The sequence below is a fragment of the Trichechus manatus genome, unplaced genomic scaffold (genome assembly GCF_000243295.1).
Source record: "Trichechus manatus latirostris isolate Lorelei unplaced genomic scaffold, TriManLat1.0 scaffold00010, whole genome shotgun sequence".
Lineage (NCBI taxonomy): Eukaryota > Metazoa > Chordata > Mammalia > Sirenia > Trichechidae > Trichechus > Trichechus manatus.
Genome location: NW_004443946.1, coordinates 16,175,077 through 16,187,127, shown reverse-complemented (window position 1 = coordinate 16,187,127; position 12,051 = coordinate 16,175,077). Strand labels below are relative to the sequence as shown.

The 12,051-nt window shown below is 37.3% G+C and overlaps 1 protein-coding gene across 1 annotated transcript in view; it reads right to left on the bottom strand.

Moving 5' to 3' along the window:
* SYNE2 (spectrin repeat containing nuclear envelope protein 2) overlaps positions 1–12,051 on the bottom strand; it is a 325,154-nt gene that overhangs the window by 116,622 nt on the left and 196,481 nt on the right. The window contains exons 63-64 of the mRNA XM_004370941.1: positions 10,706–10,816; positions 7,050–7,166 (exon numbers count right to left, since the gene is read on the bottom strand). Of these exons, the coding sequence (XP_004370998.1) occupies positions 7,050–7,166; positions 10,706–10,816 (228 nt within the window). The remainder of the gene's footprint in view (positions 1–7,049; positions 7,167–10,705; positions 10,817–12,051) is intronic.

Sequence of the window (12,051 nt, the reverse complement as noted above, 5' to 3'; positions counted from 1 at the left end):
TAAGAAATGGAATGGGGGACATTACAACAGACCCAACTGAAATAAAAAGGATCATAACAGAATATTATGAGAAAACATACTCCAACAAATCTGAAAACCTAGATGAAATGGATAAATTTCTAGAAACACACTACCTACCCAAACTACAACAAAGTGATGTTGAAAATCTGAAAAGACCCATAACAAGAGAAGAGACTGAAAAGGTAATTAAAAAAACTCCCAACAACAAAAAGCCCTGGCCCAGATGGCTTCACTGGAGAATTCTACAAAATATTCAGAGAAGAGCTTACACCAGTACTACTCAAACTATTTCAGAACATAGAAAAGGAAGCAACACTTCTGAATTCATTCCATGAAGCCAGCATAACCCTGATAACAAAACTAGGCAAAGATGTCACAAAAAAAGAAAATTACAGACCAATATCTCTCATGAACACAGATGCAAAAATTCTCAACAAAATTCTAGCCAATAGAATTCAACAGCATATCAAAAAATAATACACCACGACCAAGTAGGATTCATAGCAGGTATGCAAGGATGGTTCAACATTAGAAAATCAATCAATGTGATCCACCACATAAATAAAAGGAAAGAATCACATGATCATCTCAATTGACGCAGAAAAGACATTCGACAAAGTCCAACACCCATTCCTGATAAAAACTCTCAACAAAAAGGTATAGAGGGGAAACTTCTTAACAAAGGGCATCTATGCAAAATCAACAGTCAACATCATTGTTAATGGAGAGAGGCTGAAAACATTCCCCTTGAGAACAGGAAGAAGACAAGGGTGCCCTTTACCACCACTCCTATTTAACATTGTGCTGGAAGTAATAGCTAGAGCAATAAGTCAAGAAAAAGAAATAAAGGGCATCCAAATTGGTAATGAAGAAGTTAAACTGTCCCGATTTGTGGATGATATGATACTATACACAGAAAGCCCTAAAGACTCCAAGAGAAAACTACTGGAACTAACAGAAAGATTCAGAGTAGCACGATACAAGATAAACATACAAAAATCAGTTGAATTCCATACACCAATAAAGAGAAGGATGAAAAGGAAATCAGGAAAACAATACCATTTATAATAGCCCCTGAAAAGATAAAATACTTAGGAATAAATCTAACCAGGGATGTAAAGGGCCTATACAAAGAAAACTACAAAACACTACTGCAAGAAACCCAAAGACATCTACATAAATGGAAAAACATACCATGCTCATGGATAGGTAGATGCAACATTGTGAAAATGACAGTTCTACCCAAAGCAATTTACAAATACAATGCAATCTCAATCCAAATACTAACAACATTCTTTAAACAGATGGAAAAACTAATCATTAACTTTATATGGAAAGGGAAGAAGCCCCAGATAAGTAAAGCACTACTGAAGAAGAAGAATAAACTAGGAGGATTCACACTACCTGACCTCAGAACCTACTATACAGCTATGGTAGTCAAAACAGTGTGGTACTGGTACAATGACAGACGCATTGACCAATGGAACAGAATTGAGAACCCAGATGTAAATCCATCCACCTACGGTCACTTGATCTTTAACAAGGGCCCAAAGTCCATCAAATGGGGAACAAATAGTCTTTTGAACAAATGGTGTTGGCAAAACTGGCTGTTCATCTGTAAAAAAAAATGAAACAGGACCCTTACCTCACACCATATACAAAAACTAATTCAAAATGGATCAAAGACTTAAATTTAAAGCCAAAAACTATGAAGTTCATAGAAGAAAAAATAGGACCAACGCTATAGGCCCTAATACACGGCATTAAAAGGATACAAAGCATAGCCATAAACACACAAACTCCAGAAGATAAGCTAGATAACTGGGATCTTCTAAAAATCAAACACCTATGCTCTTCAAAAGACTTCACCAAAAGAGTAAAAGGAGAACCTAGACTGGGAAAAAAATTTTGGACAGTACAAGTCAGACAAAGGTCTAATCTCCATAATCTACAAGAAAATCCAATACCTCTACAACAAAAAGACCAATAATCCTATTAAAAAAAGTGCAAAGGAAATGAACAAACACTTCACCAAAGACGACATTCAAGGGGCCAACAGACACATGAGGAAATGCTTGCAGTCACTAGCCATTAGAGAAATGTAAATTAAAACCACAATAAGATACCATCTCACCCCAGCATTACTGGCACAGATCAAAAACACTGGAAATAACAAATGTTGGAGATGCAGCGGGGAGATCGGAACTCTTATGCACTGCTGGTGGGAATGCAAAATGATACAACCATTTTGGAAAATGATACGGCGCTTCTTAGAAAACTAGAAATAGAAATACCATACGATCCAGCAATCCCATCCCTAGGAATATATCCTAGAGAAATAAGAGCCGTCACACGAATAGACATATGCATACCCAGGTTCATGGCAGGATTGTTCACAATAGCAAAAAGACAGAAACAACCTAGATGCCCAGCAACAGATGAATGGATAAGCAAACTATGGTACATACGCACAATGGAGTACTATGCAAAGAGAAAGAACAACGATGAATCTGTGAAGCATCTCATAACATGGATGAAACTGGAGGACATTATGCTGAGTGAAATAAGTCAATCACAGAGGGACAAATATTGTATGAGACGTCTATTGTAAAAACCATGAAAAAATTCACACACAAAAAGTAACAATCTTTGTTGGTTACCAGGGATGGGAGGGGTGGGGAGGAAATACTAAATAGGCAATAGATAAGTGGTATCTTGGGTGAAGGGTGAGACAGTACACAATACTGGGGAAGCCAGCACAACTTGTACAAGGAAAGGTCATGGAAGCTCCATAGACACATCCAAACTCCCTGAGGGACTGAATTGCTGGGCGGAGGGCTGTGGGGACCATGGTCTTGGGGAACATGTAGCTCAATTGGCATAACATACTTTATAAAGACAATGTTCTGCACTCTACCTTGGTAAGTAGCGTCTGGGGTCTTAAAAGCCTGTGAGCAGCCATCTAAGATACTCCACTGGTCTCAACCCTTCAGGAGGAAGGGAGAATGAGGAGGACAAGATGAATCCAAAGGACTAATGGACCACAGCTATCACAGCCTCCACCAGACTGAGTCCAGTACAGCTAGATGGTACCCGGTTACCACCGACTGCTCTGACCAGGATCACAACAGAGGGTTCTGGACAGAGCTGGAGAAGGATGTAGAACAAAATTCTAACACACACAAAAAAGACCAGATTTACTGGCCTAAAGGAGACTGGAGAAACCCCAAGAGTATGGCCCCCAGACACCCTTTTAGCTCAGTGGTGAAGTCACTCCCGAAGTTCACTGTTCAGCCGGGGACTGGACAGCCTCATAAAACAAAAAGGGACTAATGAGGCACAGCAGTCCAGGAACAAGGACTAGAAGGCAGGAGGGGACAGGAAAGCTGGTGACAGGGAACTTAAGGTTGAGAAGGGACAGTGTTGACATGTAACCATTGTCATAGGGCAATATGTGTACTGTTTAATGAGAAATTACTTCTTCTGCAAACCTTCCTCTAAAGTACAAAAAAAAAAAAAGAATTATGTGAGATCAAATTGACAACAGCAACTCAAAAGGTTTGACGGGAAGCCTAGGGGGCAGTGAGCTGAAGATAATGGTGATGGAATAATTTGGAAAAGGATAGTGAGAATAGCAGCACAACTGAAAGAATGTAATCGATGTCACTGAACTGTACATGTAAAAACTTTTGAAATGGTGTAACTTTGGCTATGTATATTTTCACCAAAAAAAAAGGTCCTCCATGCTTGAGAAGGGTGAGTGTTGACATGTCATGGGGTTGTTAACCAATGTCATAAAACAATACGTGTACTGACTGTTTAATGAGAAACTATTTGTTCTGTAAACCTTTTATTAAAGTACAACAAAGAAAAAAAAAAAATACACAGGGCATGAAAATGCCATTCATTTGGCAGAAGTGTCTCTGGATGGTACTTCTTCCCTTTGACATCTATTAACTTCACACATATTTGCTCTTTTCTGCCAAAATGCTACTTCTTCCTGGCTTTCAATAATCTATTTTTATAATTTTGTTCAAGAATCACCTTCTTGATAGATTCTTCCCTTTCCTGTGTCGTCTTTGCACTTCATACACAGTACCACATATACTTGGATTCACTTGTTTCAATTCTTTTTTAACCTTGATTTTAAAAATCAGTAGTTGTATGATTTTACTGCAGGACACCAATTTTTAGTAATCTGATTCAATGTTTTCTAGCTTTCAGATATTGCTATGCTTTAGTGGTAAAGATTCTGGGATCCCTTTATTTGACCCTTGAGTTAATAATCCTGAACAGATTTACCATCTGCCTTCTGTGCTTTATTTATTAAAAAAATACTATTTAAGGACCTATTATATACAACACACTTACAAATGAGAGTATTGAGTTTCTTTCACTAAACTGAGGAAACAAGGAAGCTGGATGACTAACCTAGACTTTATTTGCTAGTTAGTTGAACCTGAAAAGAATACAAAGCTGAACGTGAGAAAAGAAAGTTTGTAACCATAGAACTTCAGAGGTGAAAGCAGTCTCGGGAACTCATTAGTGACTATTCTACCAATCTCTTTTTACAGTCAAAGAAACTGAAGTGCATGTAACGTTTAGTCACTTTACACATCTCCCGTTTCATCGTGTTCCTTCTGAGAAGCTGAGACCCAAACATAACTTACTTGCCCAAAGTCACACAACTCCTGCGATCTTTTAATTCTGACTTCACAGTATTTTCCAAAAAAGCACCCCTGGTCAATATCTTCTCTAACTGGTAGATCCAAATTGTAAAAGCAGAAATTATTTAAAGGGACATTTTATTATTCTGAAATTTTTGGGGGGATAAAAAGTCTTACTGAAGGTATTTCTTATTAAAGACAATTATGCCGTAAATTAATCATATGTAACTTCCACTGGGCTCTTGTTATGAGCCAGGTATTGTGCTAAATGTGATACACGGACCACCTGATTACTCCTCACCGCAAGCCTACTATTACTTCTGGCATACTGATGGGGAAACCGAGGCTTTGAGAAGTTATTCAAACTATCTAGTAAGTAGAACAGTAAGCAGAACCAGGATTCAGCCTCTGATTTCACTATGTTTTGGAATGTAGGAGTCCACATTCTTGATATAATTTCACCTATCCAAGCTGGCCTTTCGGTTAGTGAATAACATACTGCTTTGGTTTCCACATCAACACATCACTGACGTAAGAAACAACAATACAGTTTCCTTATCAACACATCACTGATCTAAGAAATAAAATGCAACTGAATTTTCTGGTGATAGGTACATTCTGTACTCAAATACCAACCCTTTAAATATACTCCTTAATATTTTACATTCAATTCTGTAAATACCTGCACATCTCCTCTACTTTTTATAAAATGCAAATTGCCTATTTAAAGTGCCATACCTAATCTGTACATGCAAAAATACTACGCATATACTCAAATGAGTTTAAGAGAGAGTTATTGGAGCATAATAGTTAAAAAGCTTAGGTTCTAAACCCAGAGGCAGAAAAAGACAAGGGTTTAAATCCTAGCTCTGCCACTTTCTAGGTGTATGACCTTGGGTAACTTGTTTAACTTCTCTGAACTTCAATTTCTCCATCTGTAAGTGAGATAAGAATAGTACTCACCTTACAGGACTATTGTTGAGGATTCAGAGAGATAATAAATGTAAATCCCAGAGCCTGACACAATAATAACTGTTAAGTAAATATTTTATTAATGTCATAATTATCTTCCATCACTGTCATCATTATTATCTATTACCCAAATGGTTGGGCAAAAGAGCCTATAGATCATCTACATCAGGAGAAACAAATACTAAGCAGAATACCTTCTATAGATAGAGCACTACTGAAGTTACATCTGGTTTTTAATTAGGTGTCAAAAATAATAAAAACCTTCTCATACCTGAGTATTGTCAATGAGTGTAAACCTCTGCTAGGGGTTCACCTTGCTGTGCAGATACTGTTGAAGAGGTGTAACAATTTGACAGCGAATACAAATTTTTACACAAATAGAGAAAAGATTGGGAGGAAATGCATATAAGTAGAACACAATGTAAGAAAAGAGAAGTAATGATTAAAAAACAGAGAGACAGAGCAGCAAAAGCATGCCAGTACCTTCTTCAGGAGCTACTTATGGAGATTGCGGGAACTTTAAGTCCAGCTAAACACCAAAACCTGTTGCCATCGAGTCAATTCTGACTCATAGTGACCCTATAAGACACAGTAGAACTGCCTAATATGGTTTCCAAGGAGCGGCTGGTAGATTCAAACTGCCAATCTTTTGGTTAGCAGCCAAGCTCTCAACCACTATGCCATGTGGCAGTTTGAGTCCACCAGCTGCTCCTTGAAAACCCTATGTGGCAGTTCTACTCTGTACTATAGGGTCGCTATGGGTCAGAATCTACTTGACTGCAACCGGTTGCTTTAAACACCAAAACTAACTTGGGAAATAACGCCCCCCTGGGAGGTCTTCTTGAGAACCACTGAGGTAGAATATTTCAAATTAGGAGAGCAAAGTGGAATATTCTGGGTTTGAATCATTACTCCCTCCTTTATTAGTTATATTTCTACTCCCTGAATTTTTATTTCCCCATGTATAAAATTATGGTAGGTATCAATCTACCTTATAATGTACCTCTGAGGATTAAACAGGTAACAAACATAAATGCCTCATGCAATAGGCAGTTAATCAATATTAGCCTTCCTCCACTTCCATCGCTCCCTCAATTACACCCACAGAATAAAAAAGTAGTCAATTTTAAAGGAAAGATTAGTTCACCCTGACTAATGGTGAAAGAGTGAAACATCTTTAACTGCTCTATGCCATGTTTACTTTATATGTAAATATCTGATGATAAATCTTCCAGTTATACTGCTTGACAACTGCACATATGAAGATGTTAAAGTTCACAAGGAACGCCTGGCTTGACAAACAAAGTGTTGCGGAACACAGAAAGGTTAGTATCTCTGGGTACTAGGCTAAATATCTGAGTAGTTGTCTTATTACCAACAGGGACTTACCTCTTTGGTTTGGTTGAGGCTCAGGGAAAATTCTGGGTCTTGCTCAGTGCTGAGTGAGTCTGGTGCAAGAACTTGTGCCATGGACCCATCATATGTGCTTATTCTCCCATCTGCCTTCTGTAAAGATAAGAACAGAAGTCCAGAAAACTCCCTGCTCTGCTACCACACAGTCATTCTTCCTAGGCCTGCTCATTTTACAAATAGCCTACTTGCAGAAATGTCCAGAAAAGCCAGGTGAATTTAGAAGAAAATTCACTAGGAAAAAATCAATTTCCTCAGAAGGTTTGTCTTCATTTGAAAGACTTAAACTCCAAAGCTCTCTAGTTAATAAGCAGCACACAGAAACATAACAGAATTGTGGACTTAAATGGGTTATTTTAAGAATTCAAATTAAATATATATAATAATAAATATATAAATATAGATAATATATAATGATAAATAATATAATGATAATAAGTAGCTATATGACAAAAGCTATATTTCAAATAATGGGAAAAAGGATAAATTTATTAAATTTGGGGAAAACCACCCAGGCATTTCATTTTATAAAAAATGTAACTAAATCCTTACCTGCTAACAATGAATTCTAGATGTATTCAAAATATTTAAATGTAAAGTTATTCCATAAAAATTCTACAAGAAAATATGAGCCAATTGTTTTTTAATCTTGGGGTAGGGAAGGGCTTTTTAAAGCATGACAATAAAGTAAAAGAATGTTAGAACTGACAACAAAAAATAAAATAATATGTACCACAAAAAACACCATAATCTAAAAGAGAAATGACCAACTGGGTTAACTACTTACAAACTATTAATATATTTAATGTATAAATTACTGTTATGAATCAGTAAGCAGAATATCAATCTCTAAGTAGAAAAATGGTCAAATGGTATGAATAAACAATTCATAAAAGAAGAATTATAAAAGCCAATAAACATCTGAAGAGATACTCAACTTTCTTCGAATATAAATGCAATTTAAACCACTGGCTAAAACTGGCAATATTCAGTATCAGCTTGGGATCAGGAAATAATAGGCACTTCCATGTATTACCAGTAGGAATAAAATTGGTAGAGTCATCTGGAGGGCATTTCAACAGTGTGTGTCAGATTTTAAATGCATATAAAATTGGGCCCAGCAATCCTACTTCTAAGGTTAACTTAGTTAAGCAATGTGAAAATGACATGTACACAAATAATTAACACAGTGTGGCGGAATGAGCATGAATATTGTAATCAATCAATCTAGATTCCTCTACTCATAAGCTGTGTGATCTTGGACTCTCTGAGTTTCAGTTACTTCATCTTTAAAGCAGTAATAAAACTAACCTCACTCATGCTAGTGATTATAAAATAAGATGATGTATATAAATTATTTAGCACTTCCTAATAAAATGTTAATTAGTTCCTTTCCAGATCCTACTAAAAACAATAACTGCTATCAGAAAGGTACGAACCATGAACCAAATGTAAAGCCTAGATAAGATTGTATAGGTAGGTTTGGATCATGAAAAGTCCGGAAATCTAGACTAAGAAGACTGCATATTATACAGTAGAAAATGAGATTCTGTGAAGGATTTTAAGCTGGGGCCTAGCATGAACTGTACAGGATGTCTTAGAAGAAAGAACTGGAGGTTTAAAACCAATTAGAAGGCTACTACAAAAGTGCAGGGAAGAAGGAACAATTGCCTGTAATAGGATGATGGCAAAAATAATGGAAAGGAGGAGAGGGATGTAAAGAATGAATGGACATTATCTGACCACTGATTGCATATGGAAAGTAAGAGAAATGGAGCCACTTAAGATGACTCTGAAGTTTATCTTAGACTCTGAAAAAAACAGTGGTGCCTTTAGCAGACATTGAAAAATTAAGAGGAAGGGCAAGCTTTGAAGGAAAAGTTGGTAAACTAGGTTTGAGATGAAGAAAATACATTCAGATAGAGAAGTCTACCAGGAATGCAGAATAGACTTAAGGTAAAAGTCAAGAATAATCAGGATAGAGATGACTAGCAAAACTATGGGAGGAGATGAAATCTCCATGAGAGAAAACAGAGAGAAGAAGGAAAAGGACATAAGATAGGGGAATGCCTACAATCAAAGACAGAAGAGGGACAAGAGAAGGATATGGAGGAGGATTTGGAAGTAGAAGAGACAGGTAACTGCAGAATAAAGTAAGTCAACGGAACACTGCATTTCAAGAAGGAAGAGGTGGTCAATAGTGTCTAGTGCTGGAGAGATCACTAAGGATTAGAAGCATAAAAGGACAACAAATTGGCATTCCCACGGTCAATGGTGATTACAAAGCAGTTTGAGAATAGCCAGGGGCAGAAACCAGATTACCAAAGGGGCTAATGAAGTGGAGCACCCAGTAAAGACATTTAACAGTAAATGAAAGAGGAAGCACAATAATTGACACGAGAAACAGTATTAAGAAATTCAATTCATTAAAACATTTTGAGCCCAGTACAGGATAGAGAAATCTATAAGATAAGGTTCTTGCCATTCATAAAATTAAGTCAGGCACACGCATAAAAATGTAGTAAGTCATAACTGAGGCTCAGAATGCTATAGGAAAACAAAGAGAATGAGACAGTAATTTCCCTGGAAGGATCTCTGGAGGCTTCTTGGAGGAGGTGTAAGTGAAGATGAACATTTCAGAGTCACTAGGAAGTCTACAGGCACATAGGGGAAAAAGGGCATCTCAGAGATGCAATGCATTTTCTGACAAGCAATTGAATAGGCTGGGATCTGGAATGGGAGTTGGTTTGTTTGGAGGCGCAGGGCCATGAAGGAGCAAACATTTTAGAGATGCGAAAACCTGAGCACTTCTGAGGTAGAGGAAGGAACCACTCAAGAGGTAGAGACGCAGGATATATGTACAAGCAGAGCATGGTGCCAGCGATTAATGAAAGGATTAGCCTGAGAGCTGGGCGGAGGGATTAACCCTGGACAGGAGGCAGGAGGAAGAGGGTGTGTGAAGATACAGAGACCTTTTAGGAGCAAAGGTATGACATGGTTTTCAACATCAGCTTATACTGATTTTCTAAAGTGAGGGCATTTGCTCTCTATTTTGAGAAACTGGAGATTCAGAATGTCACAAGGAACAAAACAAAACAAAAATCTCATTTCATATAATTTTATATGCTACTTTGTTCAAAAAAAAGAAAAAGATTATGGGGAGACCATCTCTACCCCACTCTACAAGGGGAAGCATGTTAAGTGCTTTGAGGGAACACTGTGGTGAAACTTTCAGGTGTTCCTTCGAGTCATCTGTTTTGTCAGTTTGGGTTTTCATCAGAAAAAAAATTACTGTCCTTATAATCAACAAATGCACAATAGAGATGCAAATAATAAGCAAGTATCTGGCTGTCTTTGCATTTGTACTGAGGTAAGGAGGAGGAACTTTTAAACAGTTCAGTCCAAGCAGGTTTCCTTCCTCAGCATTCTTTCCAAGAAGAGGGTCTTCTCCTTGACTTACTAAACATTACACGTTTATTTTTTTAACCTGGGCTATAGATGGGTATCTTAAAGGTTTGGAAAGTGCCAACTGAAAACCAAATAAAGGAAAAGGGGAAGAGGGTAAGCAACATTAACACAGAAAGTTGGGCAAAAAGAACCTCCTTCCCCCACAACTGTGATATGCCTAGCATTACCTGAATGATGGTTCCAGAAGATGAGGATGCTCTGTCTTCCTCCTTGTCCTTGTTGTGCTCCCAGAGTAAAGATGAAGAACTGGAAGACGGCTCTGCTTTCTTATCTCCATTCTAACACAGCAATCAATTGATTACCAAAGAGAACTGATTTTCTACCATCATAACCAGCATTCTACTCTTCTTGTTTATGTAAGACTCATATTCCCAGGCAGCATAATTGTGGCCCTTAATTTCACCCCTCCCTCTATTTTTTTATTTCTGCTTCTAACTAAATCATGTGGCTGCTCTTCCTGTTGTCTAAAATAAGTTTTAAAGGTTGGGAGTCAGCTCACGTCATAAAAAGGGCATCTATAAAAACAGTGGTCTAACGAGTGGCAACACTAATCTCAGATAAAATAGACTTTAAAACAAAATCCACCATAAAGACAAAGAAGAACACTATACAGTGATTAAAGGGATGATCTATAATGAAGACATAACCATAATAAACAACTACATACCCAACGACAGGGCTCCAAAATACATAAAACAAACTCTAACAGCACTGAAAAGAGAGACTGACAGTTCCACAATAATAGTAGGAGACTTTAACACACCATCCTCGATAAAGGACAGAACATCTAGAAAGAAACTCAACAAAGATACAGAAGACCTAAAGGGCACAATCAGACAACTTGACCTCACAGACATATATAGAACACTCCATTCAACAGCTGCAAAGTACACATTCTTTTCCAACACACATGGAACGTTCTCCAGAATAGACCACATCTTAGGCCACAGTGCAACCCTCAACAAAATCCAAAACATTGAGATAATACAAAGTATCTTCTCTGACATCACCATCAACATAGAAATTAACAACAGGAAGAGCAAGGAAAAAAAATCAATTACACGGAAACTGAATAACACCCTCTTACAAACCACTGGTAATAGAAGAAATCATAAATAGAATCAAAAACTTCCTAAAATCAAACAGGAATGAAAACACATCATACCAAAACCCTTGGGACACAGCAAAGGCAGTCCTCAGACGGCAATTTATAGCAACAGATGCACACATCAAAAAAGAAAGGGACAAAATCAAAACATCAACTGCACAACTTGAAGAAATAGAAAGAGAGCAGCAAAAAAAGCCCACAGCCACCGGAAGAAAGGAAATAATAAAGATCAAAGCAGAAATAAATGAAATAGAGAATAGAAAAACAATAGAAAGCATCAACAAAACCAAAAGTTGGTTCTTTGAAAAGATGAACAAAATCAACAAACCACTGGCCAGACTGACAAAAGAAAAACAGGAGAGGACACAAATAACCCAAATAAGAAATGAAATGGGGGACATTACA